We start from the raw sequence: 16,926 nt of genomic DNA on the forward strand, positions 1-16,926 counted from the left end.
CTGCATCTCCCTGTCGGACATGGCGTACAGCTTGCCCACTGGGAGTTGGGCCCCAGGGAGTAGGTTGATTTGACAGTCAAAGGGTCTATGCGGCGGCAGTTTGTCTGCTTCCCTTTCGCTGAATACGTTGCTCAGATCTGCGTATTGCGGGGGCACCTTCCCTCTGCCCATTACTTCCATCCCGGCTAGGGTGACTCTGTCTCCGCCCTGAACCTTCCCCTGCTTGCAGTGTTCTAGGCAATGCGCTGACCCAAAGGAGACCACCCTCTGATGCCAGCCCACTAGCGGATCGTGTAGCGCCAGCCAGCTCATCCCCAAGATGATGGGAGCTCCTCCCAAGGTGGCCACATTAAACGCTATCCGTTCGGTGTGCCTTGCCACCCTCATTATCATCGGGACAGTCTGTTGGCTAACTTCTCCTCCCAACAGCTCTCTGCCATCAATCGTGGTCACCTGCAAGGGATTACTTAAAGGGATGGTCTGTATCTGGTGCTCAGCTGCAAACTCCTTACTCATAAAATTACAGGAGCTGCCTGAATCCAAAAGCGCCTTGACCTGTAGGGGGTGTCCATTTGGCAGCTCTAGTGACACTTCTATCACTAAAGCAGGTCTGGGTGGTTCTGGCGTGGGCACTTTCACTGCTCTTTGGCCTGGCTGCTGTGCCCCGACGGTGGCAGCCAGGCGTTGGCTTTTACTTGCTCCTTGTTTTCCTCCTCCCTTTCCCCCACAGCTCCTGCCATCCCTTGCCATTCCTTTCTTTGTGGGCAGACTCTGGCAAAGTGCCCTGGCTGTTGGCAGAGATAACATTTCTTGGCGCTCTTTCCCTCCTTCTTCCGCCCTTCACTGGGATTTGAAACTGCGCGCGCCCGCGCTGTTCCAACTTCCATCGGCTCTGCCGGCGGGAAAGGTGGCTCTGGAATGTCCGGAATGCGCAGTTCCCTCCAACGTTCTCCTTTCCCTTCCCGCCTTTCCAAAGCTCTCGCTTCCTGGCGCGCTCCTATGGCCAGCGCGGATTTGGTCAGCTGGTCCATAGACTCCGCCCTTGGCCCCCGGGAAAGTTCATCTTTAACGGCCGAAGAAAGCCCCTCTTCAAAAAGCATTTGGATGGGTTCCGCCGATAGGTCCCACCCCAATTTATGAATCAGCATAGTAAACTCAGTCCAGTACTCACGGACAGATCGGCTCCCCTGTTTGCAAGCCATTAACTGCCTTCGTACCACCCCCTGCTCAATGTCACTGGAAAACATCAGGTCCATGGCACGAAAAAACTTCCTCGTGTCCTTTAGTATCTCATTATTCACTGCCATCAGGGGTCGAACCCAATCCTTCGCCCCCCCTTCGAGATGGCCAATTACAAAAGCCACTCGCGATTCCTCGTCGGGGAAGTCATCATACTGCAGGTTGAGAGCGTATTGCATCTCAGTTCTAAAGGCATGATAGTTTCTGGGATCTCCCCCGAATTTCTGCACCAATCCTGGCACCTTTCTGGCTATCGAGGTGGTTTTCTCCTTTCCCTTTTCTGCATCCTGAGCCCTCCTCTCCTCAAGCCTCGCCGTTTGCATGGCCAGCTGGATCTCCAACGCCCTGTACCTTTCTTCCAGGCTTGGACCTCCTCCAGCTGCTCCTGCTCCTCCGGTTCCGGCTGGGTCGCTCATGATGCCGCTGCTTGCACAAGCTGGCTTTCAGTGACTTTCGGATTGCTGTGGTGGGATGATGAGCTGCTTGTGCGTAAAATGCAAGTCCCTCAGAGTTTGATCAGGTTTTCAAACCTCTGCCTGTGACGGAGCCCCTCCGGCATGGCTGCGTCAATCGCTAGTAGCATCCGAAAGTGGTTGCTTTCGGAAACGTTTCCAACATAAAAGCTCTTTCACGGAAACACGTCTTCTGGACTCTCTGCGTGACAGTTTCCGGCGAGGCGTGGGTGTCCCTATAGGAGGTCCTGAGACCTCTCCACTGTTTTCGCTGGAAACGTCTCTGAGCCACCCCTCCGACTCACTTTCCCTGGAAGTTCCTGCTCGCCCCCTACTGGTTCCCTCTTCAGCTGCTCCGTCTCTTTCAACCTGAGGGAGCCTTTGCACCTCCTGTCCTTCCGATGGCAGTTCCCTGACAGCGATTGTCCTAAGCCTATAGTTTTCACCTCAATCATGCGACCAGCGCTGTTTCACAAATGCAGCAACCTAGTCAGAATATAATAATAAAAACAATGCTGCCAAAGGGACAGCAGTAATAAAACGGCTAAAAATTACATTAAAATTAAAATTGCCTTATTTAGGCAATTTATGTGCAGCTGGAAAAGGATAATAGTGGGATTTGGCTATAGCGCATGTACAGCTATGATAACCTTGTATTCCGGCCCCAGGTTAGTCTTTAGAGGCCATCTCTCACCGCCCTATACAGAACAAAGGATATCCAAGAGCCCCAGAAGGGAAACTTTCTGTGGGCTGATTCACTGATTCCTTCTAAGCAGTCTTTCAGAGGCCTACCACATAAGGCAGGGCACAGAACGATATCTTGCTGAAGCCGGTTTTCCAAACCTCCAGAGGGTCCTATCCGACACATTGTTGTAGAATTATTGTGTAGATTAAAAACTTCCCTCCTTCTCCAGGCACCGTTGGTCGGGTAAGCAGTTCACAGTTCTGTCTTTATACCTCTTCTCTCTCTGCTCTCAGTTCAGGAAGCAGCGTTCTCTCCTCTCTGGCAGCCTTGACCGGGCAGCTGATAAGGAGGGAGGGAGTAGGCTGGAACAAGCTGAAGCTCGCAGGGCCAACAGGAATTATAAAAGTGCTCAGAGTCTTTAAAATGTTTTCCATTTGTTAGAAATTGGCATCCGGAGGGCAATTAAGATAAGGTTTTAAAAGAACAAAAGTGAGCGCCGGAGAGCGTGACTTGCCTCGGCGCCATCTTTGCTTCCCTCCAATCATAGTCTGACTCAGTACCAGGCAACTTCCTCTGTTCCTATCCTGAATCTAGCCACTATCTGACAGTGGGTCCCATGTGAGTTCGTTGATGTCTTCTAAGTTTCCCACTTTCACCGAAGCTCTTTCCACATTCAATACATTTAAATGGTTTCTCCCCCGTGTGAATTTGTTCATGTACTTTAAGTGCTCCGTTATGACTGAAGCTCTTTCCACACTGCATACATTTAAATGGTTTTTCTCCTGTGTGAGTTCGTTGATGTATTCTAAGGTGTCCATTTTGAATGAAGCTCTTTCCACATTCAATACATTTAAATGGTTTCTCTCCTGTATGACTTCGCTGATGACGTTTAAGTGTGCCACTTCGACTGAAGCTCTTTCCACAGTTCACACATTTAAATGGTTTCTCTCCTGTATGACTTCGCTGATGAGATTTAAGTGTGCCACTTCGACTGAAGCTCTTTCCACAGTCCACACATTTAAATGGTTTCTCCCCCGTGTGAGTTCGTTGATGTATTCTAAGGTCTCCATTTTGACTGTAGCTCTTTCCACATTCAATACATTTGAATGGTTTCTCTTCCATGTGAGTTCGTTGATGTCTTCTAAGTTTCCCACTTTCACCGAAGCTCTTTCCACATTCAATACATTTAAATGATTTCTCCCCCGTGTGAATTTGTTCATGTACTTTAAATGCTCCGTTATGACTGAAGCTCTTTCCACACTGCATACATTTAAATGGTTTCTCTCCCATGTGAGTTCGTTGATGTATTCTAAGGTGTCCATTTTGAATGAAGCTTTTTCCCCATTCAATACATTTGAATGGTTTCTCTTCCATGTGAGTTCGTTGATGTCTTCTAAGTTTCCCACTTTCACCGAAGCTCTTTCCACATTCAATACATTTAAATGGTTTTTCTCCTGTGTGAGTTCGTTGATGTATTCTAAGGTCTCCATTTTGAATGAAGCTTTTTCCACATTCAATACATTTGAATGGTTTCTCTTCCATGTGAGTTCGTTGATGTCTTCTAAGTTTCCCACTTTCACCGAAGCTCTTTCCACATTCAATACATTTAAATGGTTTCTCCCCCGTGTGAGTTCGTTGATGTATTCTAAGGTCTCCATTTTGAATGAAGCTTTTTCCACATTCAATACATTTGAATGGTTTCTCTTCCATGTGAGTTTGTTGATGTCTTCTAAGTTTCCCACTTTCACCGAAGCTCTTTCCACATTCAATACATTTAAATGGTTTCTCCCCCGTGTGAATTTGTTCATGTACTTTAAGTGCTCCGTTATGACTGAAGCTCTTTCCACACTGCATACATCTAAATGGTTTTTCTCCTGTGTGAGTTCGTTGATGTATTCTAAGGTGTCCATTTTGAATGAAGCTCTTTCCACATTCAATACATTTAAATGGTTTCTCTCCTGTATGACTTCGCTGATGACGCTTAAGTGTGCCACTTCGACTGAAGCTCATTCCACAGTTCCTACATTTAAATGGTTTCTCTCCTGTATGACTTCGCTGATGACATTTAAGTGTGCCACTTCGACTGAAGCTCTTTCCACAGTCCACACATTTAAATGGTTTCTCCCCCGTGTGAGTTCGTTGATGTATTCTAAGGTCTCCATTTTGACTGTATCTCTTTCCACATTCAATACATTTGAATGGTTTCTCTTCCATGTGAGTTCGTTGATGTCTTCTAAGTTTCCCACTTTCACCGAAGCTCTTTCCACATTCAATACATTTAAATGATTTCTCCCCCGTGTGAATTTGTTCATGTACTTTAAATGCTCCGTTATGACTGAAGCTCTTTCCACACTGCATACATTTAAATGGTTTCTCTCCTGTATGACTTCGCTGATGACGTTTAAGTGTGCCACTTCGACTGAAGCTCTTTCCACATTCCGTACATTCAAATAGTTTTTCTCCTTTGTGAGTTTGTTGTTGTATCCTCAATTTCTTTGTTCTTTCGCATAAATTCACAGGTGGCTCCATAGAATTCTGACTTTCATCTTCCTCACCTGTTTGGGAGTCTGGGAGGAAAGAGAATCCTGTTGGACTTTCAAGAAAGACAAAAAGGGAACTGAACACCTGTCAATCCCAGTCTGCACCTTCTCTCATTGTAACACCTTCATTCTCCACTATCCTCTCGAGGTTCCAAATTTTACGAAAGCTAATAATGGCAAGATAATGGCAAGAGCAATACATGATCACTCCATTCACGCTTACTAAGGCATCTTCATTTTATAATACAGATCTATGCTGGAACTGGTTTATTAGACACATCTCTATTTCTCTTTCTCAAGTGAATGATCTCAGGCTAAAGTAACAGTATTTCCCTTGTGAAATAAATAAAACTTAAGTGCTACATGTAACTGTAAAAATATTGCACTATGTTGGAACCTAAGAAGAGCCTGCTGGATCAGGCAGAGGCCCACCTAGTCCAGCATCCTCTTCTCACAGAGTCCAACCAGATGCCTGTGGGAAACTGGCAAGCAGGACTGGAGCACAAGAGTCTTCTCTGCCTTCCGGTGCTTTCCAGAAACTAGTATTAAGAAGCGTTATTGCCTAGGACCGCGAGGGCAGAGCAGAGATGTCAGTCTTATCCTTTTTTTCAAGCTATCCAAGTTGCTGGCTCTGACTGTCTCCTGTAGGATGGATTCCATAGATGAACTACGCTTCTGTTTTTTCATCTTTTGCAGCCCTTAAAGGCAGATAAGTGTATTATGGCCTAAGCTTCTGTGGGCTGCAGTCTGACAAAGTGGACTCTTGACCAGGAAAGCTGGTGCCACTATAAACTTCTGAGTCGCTTTGTTGGCTTTGTGTACTTATTTTGAAATTTGCACCAAGGTTGTACCACAGTATCTCCATGGAAGCTTAGGGACGGACAAAATTACAGGATGTCATCTCCGTGAATCTCAAGCCTCTCGTGGCTCCGCTTACAGAGCCTGAGAGCGCAAGAGATGTGATTCAGTTGGAATGTGAAGCATGGGAGGAGCAGCCAAGCTGCAGCAGGAGCAAAGAACAAAGAGCAGGAAGAGGGGGTGCCGGGGGGCACAGACTGTTATCTTCAGTTTGAGCTCTGACACAGAGCCCCCGAAATAGCCTGTCCAAAAAATCGTAGGCTCGAGAGAATCTGCGAGAAGAGGGGAAAAGAAAGCGAAAGTGGGGGCTTCTTTGCTGGAGGACTCGGCAACTGCAAGCTGGGATGAAGAGGCCGAAGACTGAACTCCACAGTGATTTATGAGTTTGAGGAATAAACCTGAGATAATTACTACTGGAGTTGTCTCGCGTCTGTGCGGGAGAACCAAGGGGCGCTAAAATTATTATCCCACTCACTCACTCACTCTCACAAACAACCCCAGTCTGTAAGATTGGCAAGTTTACACAATTTGCTTATAATACCAGACACTCTTGGACTTTATATGCCCAATCCTAATTGTAGAGCCTCCAGCCACAGGAATCGTGTATCATGATAACTGGTCCTTTGTCCCTTAAGCCCACCAAACTGGGGAGGTGCATGCATTTCTTGTGTTTTGATGCTGGTGGAATGTATCATTCTGACCCTGTCTATAAAAAATAAAGGTAATAGAAACCATTTAAATACATTAATTATAAATAATTATGGGAAACATTTCCATTCCCCTTCACCCATTGTTCAGGATTGGTGTGCAACATCATTACCATCAATTATTCCTGCCATGGAAAAAACACCTAAGGTTTCAAAGCCTGGAGGAAGAAAATCTGCCCCAACTTGAAAAGGATTCAAGAAACAAAGAGCTGCTCCGGAGAAGGCCTCACCCCTTCCTTCTTCCTGTCAGGAACTTCCTTCCATTTGTCTCCTCTCCATCTTTTCCTCTTTCTCCCTCCACCTTCCATCTATCCCTGTCCCCATCTCCTCTTCCCTGGAACTCACCAGATTTCTCCAAGGGTCCTGGGAGGGAATGCTCAGAGGTTGTGGGGAGGGATGCGGGAGACAGCCTGACCAGGTCAACCGTCCATCTTCCTCCTTCCATCCTGGCCAGGGTTGCAGGTTCAGCTTCCTGAGGAGCGCAGAATCCAGAGCAAGTTGCAGCTTCCTGGGAGGGAGGGAAGAAGAAGCCAAGGGAGTCTGAGAGCCCCTGCAGGGATTCTCCTGCCCAAGACATTCCGCTGCCCCTGAAGAAGCCCCAACTGGACACCCCCTTCCCAAGATCCTCCACCCATTTTCAAACACCCTTGCAAATTCCTTTCACCTGCCTGTCCCGCCTCGCTTCCTAAGGCTGGCATGGTATGCACATTAGTGGCCTGAGAGTAGATCCCATGGAACTTAAGAGTTAATCTGCAAAGGACTGCTCTGAATACATGGGTGGCCCTTGCATGGAGAAGGAGGAAGCCCCTTGCTTGCATCTGGACCCCCTGGGAGAGGCGGGGGATCCGCCCACTGCTCCCTCTGCCCTCGCTGCCTCCTCCTCTGCCCTCCTGCCCTGCAAACACCCTTTGCTCTTGTTCCTCAGGGGAGAGAGACGGCTGGTGGAAAGAGCCTTAAAAACCCATCCGTTTCCTCCTCTGCTCCCCCTCCTGTCCTTTTGGGAAACAGGAACTTCGGTCAGGAGTAAACAACTTAGATGGCAAGTTTGCAAGATAAGCACTTTAAAGCACTGCTTGTTCCTACTATGTGTGGGTCTGTGTGTGTTTGGACGTAGAGGACAACATACATGTTTACACCACATGATTTTGAAAAGAGGGCAATTCTTTAAAACCAAAGGCCATTTCTACAAAATGGAAGACTTCTGAAGGCAGCCTTTTACAAGGCAATTTTTGACGGTTTTTATTTTGTTGGAAGCTACCCAGATGGGCAGAGACAACCCAGTCAGATAGGCAGGATGCAAGTAGTAATAATCGGCGGTTTGCATCCCTGCGATGGGGTGAGCTCCCGTTGCTCGGTCCCTGCTCCTGCCAACCTAGCAGTACGATAGCACGTCAAAGTGCAAGTAGATAAATAGGTACCGCTTTGGCAGGAAGGTAAACGGCATTTCCGTGCGCTGCTCTGGTTCGCAAGAAGCAGTTTAGTCATGCTGGCCACATGTCCCGGAAGGTGTACGCCGGCTCCCTCGGCCAATAAAGTAAGATGAGCGCTGCAACCCCAGAGTTGGTGACGACTGGACCTAATGGTCAGGGGTCCCTTTACCTTTTAAAGCCTGTCCTGCTAGGCATGCTGATCAGAGACTCTGTCCAAACAACCCCTTTGTACGCAACAGGGCTTCCTATTTTTACTGCTATCAGTGGAATCAGTCAAACCACGAAGCCACTGATCAGCCAGTCAAACCACGAAGCCACTGATCAGCCAGAGTTTCCTGTTTTCACCAAGCACAGTTTGAAGTTAGCTTGGTGAAAACAGCTTGGTGAAGTTAGCTGGCAGCTGTAGTTTCCTAGTTTGGGCAAAATGGAAAGTTTCTTAGTTATGGCTCATAAGAGACTGCCTGGTTTCATCACAGTTCCCCATAAGGGCCGGCCCAATCATGAGGTAAGCTGGGACAATTAGGTCAGGAGGCAGATGCAGGGAGATACGGGACCAGCACGTTCCCAGCTCCCCTGTTTGTTAGCCTCGCTGCCAGTGCAGGAGCACAGCTGGTAAATTTGTGCAACTACCCATGCAGAGTCCTTTTCTTTTGCCCTCTCTTACTAAAGGTTGGGTGGGGGTCCTTCCTGGAGTGATGCATTCTGGTTGTGGGGGCCAGGAGACTGTGGTGGTGGCGGCTAGAGTTTTTTGTTTTAATCTTGGGTCAACTTAGGTTTTAGCGTAACTTTGCTGCAGCAATGCATTAAAAACTGTTCCTATTTTTAACCCAGCTTTTCAGGCTGTGATTTAGTCATCTGAACCTGGCCATTATCTTAATAGATCTTGCAATAACCTTGCAAGGTACGCCAGTCTTATTTAATGCGACTACACATGGGATTGCTGAGGCTGCAAGACGTGCCAAGATTTTTACCTCAGTGGGGAGAAAAGAGCATTTTGGAAATGGAGGCAATTTAGAGGAGGAAAACGGGGGTTGGTAGAAGGTCACCTCTTCTGACACAGCTTCTGCTCTGATAAAACTCAGAGTCACCTTCAGCTGTTTAGGTAAAGTAAGAATAGCAGGAGATATGATCACAAACCTGCCATGTAAGGTTTGGTCTAGCAAACCTTTTTAAAGTGGATTAGAGAGAAAGTGCAGGGAGGAGGATTATTCACCACCAAAGCTAAGCAGAACCTCCATGTCTAGAGGCACTGGACCTGTGACCTCCAGGTGCTGGAAACCCAGGTGAGAGGAATCATAGAATCATAGAGTTGGAAGAGACCACAAGGGCCATCGAGTCCAACCCCCTGCCAAGCAGGAAACACCATCAGAGCACTCCTGACATATGGTTGTCAAGCCTCTGCTTAAAGACCTCCAAAGAAGGAGACTCCACCACGCTCCTTGGCAGCAAATTCCACTGTCGAACAGCTCTTACTGTCAGGAAGTTCTTCCTAATGTTTAGGTGGAATCTTCTTTCCTGCAGTTTGGATCCATTGCTCCGTGTCCGCTTCTCTGGAGCAGCAGAAAACAACCTTTCTTCCTCCTCTATGTGACATCCTTTTATATATTTGAACATAGCTATCATATCACCCCTTAACCTCCTCTTCTCCAGGCTAAACATGCCCAGCTCCCTTAGCCGTTCCTCATAAGGCATCGTTTCCAGGCCTTTGACCATTTTGGTTGCCCTCCTCTGGACACGTTCCAGTTTGTCACTGTCCTTCTTGAACTGTGGCGCCCAGAACTGGACACAGTACTCCAGGTGAGGTCTGACCAGAGCAGAATACAGTGGCACTATTACTTCCCTTGATCTAGATGCTATACTCCTATTGATGCAGCCCAGAATTGCATTGGCTTTTTTAGCTGCCACGTCACACTGTTGGCTCATGTCAAGCTTGTGGTCAACCAAGACTCCTAGATCCTTTTCACATGTACTGCTCTCAAGCCAGGTGTCACCCATCTTGTATTTGTGCCTCTCATTTTTTTTTGGCCAAGTGCAATACTTTACATTTCTCCCTGTTAAAATTCATCTTGTTTGTTTTGGCCCAGTTCTCTAATCTGTCAAGGTCGTTTTGAAGTGTGATCCTGTCCTCTGGGGTGTTAGCCACCCCTCCCAGTTTGGTATCATCTGCAAATTTGATCAGGATGCCCTTGAGTCCATCATCCAAGTCGTTAATAAAGATGTTGAATAAGACCGGGCCCAAGACAGAACCCTGTGGCACCCCACTAGTCACTCTTCTCCAGGATGAAGAGGAACCATTGATGAGCACCCTTTGGGTTTGGTCAGTCAGCCAGTTACAAATCCCCTGAGTGGTAGCAAAGTCAAGACCGCATTTTACCAGCTTCTTTACAAGAAGGAGGGCACTTACCTTTCCCAGAAGCCCCTCAGTGTCTGGGAGCAGGGTCTGGTCTGCTCCCCCTACTCTCCCACTGAGCCACCGACTGGCATCTGCAGCTCCCCTGAAAGGGAGGACACCATCCCCAGAGTGGGGAGAACTGGGAGCCTTTGGGGTTTCCCACCCTGAATGAGGGGGCTGCATCGTCTTCAGGAAATCTTGCTTCTCGGCATCCCAGTGCTGCTGCGGCTGCCCCTCCTCTGGCTCCTGATTAATTTGAAATAAATCTGCCCGAGGCAGAAGATCCCTGATGGCCCCAACTTGGCCAGCAGAAGGTTTCCTTCCTTTGCACTCCAGTCTTTCCCTTTGAATGGGTCTCCTGGGTCCCTGCTCTTCCATTTTTACACCACCCTGCTGGAAAAGAAATAGACACAAAGTAAAATAAAACCCAAGAATAAAAACAAAAGCACATTTTAACCATTAGCCAGTTTTTGAAATATATTATTACTCTTTCTGTTTCTGGTGTTCAGGCTGTGAATGACAATCATTATGTCACCCAAATGACTCCACCCAGGGACGAGGGGAAGTTATTCAAAGACTTGGTTTATGGAAGTACAAATAATATTTGGGGGTGGGGGAACCAAGGCAGTGGGAGGGAAATCCAAAAACAACCCAGTGAGAGGACTGAGCATGTTCAGTGGACAGGGAATGCTGATCCTGGCTGCAACTTCTAGCATGTTGGAAAGGCAGCAACAGATCCTTGTATATGATTAAGGCTGCGACAGACCCAGCTAACATTGAAAGTACATGGCTTCACCCAAGAAATCCTGCCAGCTGCAGTTTGTTAGGGGTGTTGAGAACTCTAGCAATAAACTACAGGTCCTGTGGTTCTCTGGGGGAAGCCACGTGCTTTAAATGTATGGTATCTGCACAGTCTAAGAAACAAACAGGCAAAAGGAACATTGACCAACAAAATCAAACAACCCACTCCAAAATATTTTATATTTGATGGTCACAAACTCTCTTTACTGAAGATATTCTAACTTGCAGTCCATTGGCTGCATATGGCTTGCCTAGCCTCAGGGTGTGTCCTGCTAGTCCCTGCCGTTTCCATCTCCTGATCTGATCATAGGATGAAGATCTCTGTCTGTCCTGGAGAAAAAGGTGCCTAAAGGGCCCTTACAGAGATCTTTTCAACTCCAATTTCAGCACAAACCAGCACAGTGCTGAAATGGGGCAAAAGGAAAATAAATGATCCCTCTGGCTGCTCTTTAAAGAGGATTTCTAAAGAACAATCAGAAGGGACTTTTTTCACAGATCTCATTGCTAATTCAGCAGGGTCTTCTTGTGCTCTTATTTTTCCTCCCCCAAAGACTGGGGTTGGAAGGTCTAAACAAACTGATTGTGTTTGCAAGACTTGTATGTATGCTAGATAGCATGTCTGGTGAGTGTGTGCAGCACCTCTGGCGTGTGTGCATGTGACTTTATGGTCTGCATATCTTTTCTGTGTGCGCATGCATGTGCATACATTGGCCTCAAAGCTCACTGGAATGTGGCCTCCAGAATTAATGCAGCTTTAAGCCCATAAATGTTTCGTTCCTCCTGTTCTATCGGAAAGAACAATCAAATCTAAGACTATCAGGAGGAGAGAACTCCTGGATCTACAGAGTTAATGTTCTCAACATCCTATGGGCACAAACTGCAATGAGATTTCTCTCTAATTACTAATTAGATTTTTTTCCTTAAAAATATGAAGCAGATAACAGATTTGGGTGGCATGCGTATCTATGGCGAGAGAAGAAAAAAGGTTATAAATCGTTTGAAAACCATATCTTCCGGAAATCGTTAATTGAAGTATGGGACAGATATAAAAATATATTAGAAATGGGGGTTCCACATTGGTTATCCCCATTAGAGGTTATGGGAGTCAAGAAAATTAATATGAGGAGTAATTGGATTACTTACGGAGATTTAGTGGTAAAAGAAGGAGAGAAATGGAGATTGAAGCCATACGAGCAAGTAAAAGAACATGTATTTGATTGGCTGCACTACTACCAGATAAATGATATGTTTAAAAAGGATGTGAAAGAAAAAGGGTATAAAGAAAAAGATTCGAAATTTCAAACGGAAACTGTTAACAATGATTGTAAGATAATCTCAAAAATGTATAAAATATTATTGGAATGGCACACGATGGATGAGGAAGTTAAATCTGTAATGATTCACTGGGCCAGAGATTTAGGGTATAGTATTGATATGGAAGACTGGCAAAAAATATGGAATGAAAATCTGAAGTTTACAGCATGTACTATGTTAAAAGAAAATGTTATGAAAATGGTATACAGATGGTATATAACACCAGTTAAATTGGCAAAAATGTATAAAACCTGTAACAAATGTTGGAAATGTAAAGAGAAAGAGGGTACTTTTATTCATATGTGGTGGGAGTGTAAGAAAGTGAAGGGGCTCTGGGAAATGATATATAATGAGTTAAAGAAAATGCTGAAATATAGCTTTGTAAAGAAACCAGAAACCTTCCTACTGGGAATAACTAGAAATGAAATAAATAAGAGGGACTGTACACTCTTTCAGTACGCAATAACAGCAGCGAGAACATTGATGGCCCAAAAATGGAAACAAGAAGAATGAACGACTTTGGAAGAATGGAGAACAAAACTAACAGATTACGCAGAACTAGATAAATTAACTGGAAAAATCAGACTTCAAAGAGACCACAAGTTCCTAGAGGACTGGGGAAAATTCAGAGAATATTTGAAGAGTGTATGTGAGGAACAAACAACGCTAGTGTGTTTTAAAGAAGCTTTGTGAAAAAAATAAGGAATATTGCAAGAATGTAAACGAGGATAGAAAGATTTTGCTTGAAGGCGATACTATAATTAAGGAATGTGAAGGTAGAAATTTAATTACGAATGATTGTCAGAGGAGCTGAGGGAGGTTCAAAAAGTCAAAATATGTGATTTGGAAAATTGTATGATTGGAGATATTGTGAAAATTTTAATAAAACTTATTATAAAAAAATTAGAAATATGAAGCAGTATAGAAATGAAATGAGTAATCATCTGAACATGAATAGCTAATTTCAATTTCGCCTTCCTCAGTCTTTTACAATACTGTCTTCAACTTTTTATTATCATTAATTCATTTCCATATGCCACACATCTTAAGAATCCTCCTTTCTTCTGCATTCTCTAAACTGTCACCCACTTCAAGCCTCAGCCTTCATCTGAAAACTGTGCAGCCTTACTGAGGAAGGTGGAAATAAAACAATTAATGAAACAGGCTTAAGTCTGTCTCACTGATTTACACGCAGACACAAGAGGTCACTAGCTTTGATAGCTTGGGAAAAGATCAGATGCATTCTCTGGAGTATAGATCTATTAGATGTTTTATTAGCCGTGACAGATCAACAGAGCCTCCATGTGTAGGCACAGTGTACCTTCATTTGGGGCAGGCAAAAGAAGCCATTTCCTTGCTAGATGAATCTGATGGACATCATTGCCACAAGATGCAGTGATGGTGGTGGCGGCTAAGAGTGCTTTAGAAGGCGACCAATTCATGAAGGAGGGCGATAGGTTCATCAATGGCACTGGCAGAGGAAGGGGGGCAGGAGTAGTGGCCTGCAAAGGGTGTCAGGGGGCTGCACAGGAAGAGCCCCCCCCCCGTGCTGCACTGCTCTTCCTTTCCCCCTGCCTCCCCTTCCCTCTCCCCCGTGGGGAGGACCGTCGAAATGGGCTGGGCTCCCTGATGAGGGACAGGGAGAGGGGCGGCAAAAGCCCCAGGTACGCCGCTGATCCGTGAGCGACTATATGCATCGTCCATCGGGAAGCAGCAGCTGCCTTGGACCCCTCATTCTGCCCCTTGAGCTCAGGACTGAAGGGAGCAGCTCCCCAGGGTCTCCGGCAGGGTCCGTGCCAGCCTGAGCCAGAGATGTTTGCCCCTGTGCCCTCCTGCAGATGCCCTGCCCCTCAGCTGCGCCCCTTCCCCTTCCTGCCCGGTTAGGGGGCGCCCTGCAGCCTCTGGCTGGGCTCGGGGCCTCATCCTGCCAGGCCCACGTGCTCTCCCCCCGCCTCCTGCACCTCGGACTCCTCGCTCCGTCCCTGCACCGGAATCCGGCTCCTCTCCGGGGAAACTCGCCAGGCCACGGGCCGCTGCTCCTCCGCTCTCCTCGGCGGGGGACAGGAAAGTGCAGCCGCTCTCGAGTCCCCCTGGCTGGCCCCGTTTCCTGCCTCTCTGAGCATCGGAGCTCGCTGGCTGTGGGTTGGGCCCTGGGAGGCTGCGAGGCTGGATGCGCCCCCTTGCGCTGTCCCTCAAAATTTATTGTATCATTGGAATCTACCTGGCATCTTATATGCTATCCAGAATGTTGCACAAATAAGTCTCCTTGTGATCCGATGTGCAGTCACTGGTTTTCTCATCACTAAATATTTTCAGAAAGCTGGGACGATGCCACCCTGCAGCCATAGCTGTCAATTTTCAGATTTGAAAATAAGGGATCAGCAGCCTCACCTGCCCCGGGGACAAGTCTACAGGATATCCAACAGCCCGGGATAGCAGCGGGAAATGGCACTGGAATAAGGGAATTTCCCTCCAAAAATTGGAAGGTTGACAGCTATGCCTGCAGCCCGAATGGGTAGCTGGAGGAGGCAGTCCAGTTCCCAGCTCTGCTGATTGGGATCATGCAATCACTTAGCTCCAGCAACCGACCTTTCCAAACCCTCCAACATTTCTCTGATGAAAATAGGGACATCCCTTTCCATAAATATAATTTTCCTATTTATACACCGCACATCTTATTACGTTGCCCCAGCCACTCTGGGAAGTTTCCAACATATATAAAAAACATAATAAAACATTAAACATTAAAAAACTTTCCTACACAGGATTGCCTTCAGAGGGCCGGGGGTTGGATAACTCCATTCTCTAATTCTAAACAGTGGCACTGAAGGGAGAGGGAAGGGTTAATCTCAATAATATCAGGACCCAAGCTAACTGCTGCAGTTGTGGTTAGGCAGCTAGCAGCAGCTGTGGTTAAAACCGCAATTGCTTCAGCTATCTAGGCCAGAAGCTGTTTCCTGCTTCCTGCTTCCTGCTTCCTGCTTCAGTAATGCAAGAGAAGAAGAAAACACACAGAAGGGAGGGAGGGGAGCTTAGCTAGCCATATGCCACATAAGGTAATAAGTTGTAACGGGGCGCTGCTCCTCCGCTCTCCTCTGCGGGGGACAGGAAAGTGCAGCCGCTCTCGAGTCCCCCTGGCTGGCCCCGTTTCCTGCCTCTCTGGGCATCGGAGCTCGCTGGCTGTGGGTTGGGCCCTGGGAGGCTGCGAGGCTGGATGCGCCCCCTTGCGCTGTCCCTCAAAATTTATTGTATCATTGGAATCTACCTGGCATCTTCTCGGATATCCAGAATGTTGCACAAATAAGTCTCCTTGTGATCTGATGTGCAGTCACTGGTTTCCTCATCACTAAATATTTTCAGAAAGCTGGGACGATGCCACCCTGCAGCCATAGCTGTCAACTTTCAGATTTGAAAATAAGGGATCAACAGACTGGAAAATAAGGGATCAGCAGCCTCACCTGTCCCTGGGACAGTCTACAGGATATCTAACAATCCGGGATAGCAGCGGGAAATGGCGCTGAAATAAGGGAATTTCCCGCAAAAAAAGGGAAGGTTGACAGCTATGCCTGCAGCTCGAATGGTTGGGATCATGCAATCACTTCGCTCCAGCAACCGACCTTTCCAAACCCTCCAACATTTCTCTGATGAAAATAGGGACATCCCTTTCCATAAATACAATTTTCCTATTTATACACCGCACATTTTATTACGTTGCCCCAGCCACTCTGGGAAGTTTCCAACATATATGAAAAACATAATAAAACATTAAACATTAATAAACTTTCCTATACAGGATTGCCTTCAGGGGGCCGGGGGCTGGATAACTCCATTCTCTAATTCTAAACAGTGGCACTTGGAGGGTTTCTCTTTCCCTGCTTTTTCATTCGCTGGCTCTGGTCTCCTGCATCAATTCAGCAGAATCCGCGACCTGGGAGAGGAGAGGGTTGAAGAAGACTGGAAGAAATTCAAGATTTATCTACAAAAGTACTGTAATTTGGTTGAATGCTAACAAAGATGCCAGAGTAGAAACAACTGTCTACCATCAAATTATATTTTATATTAGAGTTTAACCAAAATTATTGGATTTAAGATTTTAAACAAAATGAGGGCGGTGTTAATCTTTATTGATGCGGAGAAAGCATTTGACAACATATCTTGGATGTTCATGAAGAAAAATTTGGAAGGGATGGGAGTGGGACGGGGGTTTGAAAATGGAATAGAAGCAATTTATTCAGAACAGAAAGCTAAATTAATAGTGAACAATGTGGTGTCGGAGGAATTTAAAATTGAAAAAGGGACACGACAGGGGTGCCCTCTATCCCCTCTTTTATTTATTTCAGTCCTGGAGGTGTTACTGAACATGATTAGGGAGGACCGGTTGGTACAAGGGGTAGAGGTCGGAGTGAAACAATATAAATTGAAAGCTTTTGCAGATGACCTAGTTTTGACATTACAGGAGCCAGAACACAGTACAAAAAGAGTTCTAGAACTTATATCTGAGTTTGGTC

At 46.3% G+C, this 16,926-nt stretch overlaps 1 protein-coding gene across 3 annotated transcripts; it reads right to left on the bottom strand.

The window, feature by feature from the left end:
- Positions 1–2,115: 2,115 nt before the first annotated feature.
- Positions 2,116–15,180, bottom strand: LOC144325951 (uncharacterized). Of its 3 annotated transcripts, none has more exons than XM_077921171.1 (4): positions 14,380–15,180; positions 10,316–10,693; positions 6,827–6,989; positions 2,116–4,943 (listed from the first exon to the last, which is right to left on the bottom strand). In XM_077921171.1, the coding sequence occupies exons 1-4, from the start codon at positions 14,539–14,541 to the stop codon at positions 2,974–2,976; spliced, it is 2,673 nt and encodes an 890-aa protein (XP_077777297.1). In that variant the 5' UTR covers positions 14,542–15,180; the 3' UTR covers positions 2,116–2,973. The 3 variants fall into 3 exon arrangements, with proteins under 3 accessions (XP_077777297.1, XP_077777292.1, XP_077777300.1); XM_077921166.1 differs by having other exon boundaries at positions 10,316–10,696; positions 14,380–15,177; XM_077921174.1 differs by lacking the exon at positions 14,380–15,180 and adding an exon at positions 13,740–14,339 and having other exon boundaries at positions 10,316–10,696.
- Positions 15,181–16,926: the final 1,746 nt, after the last annotated feature.

Source organism: Podarcis muralis, chromosome 2, assembly GCF_964188315.1.
Source record: "Podarcis muralis chromosome 2, rPodMur119.hap1.1, whole genome shotgun sequence".
Taxonomy (NCBI): domain Eukaryota; kingdom Metazoa; phylum Chordata; class Lepidosauria; order Squamata; family Lacertidae; genus Podarcis; species Podarcis muralis.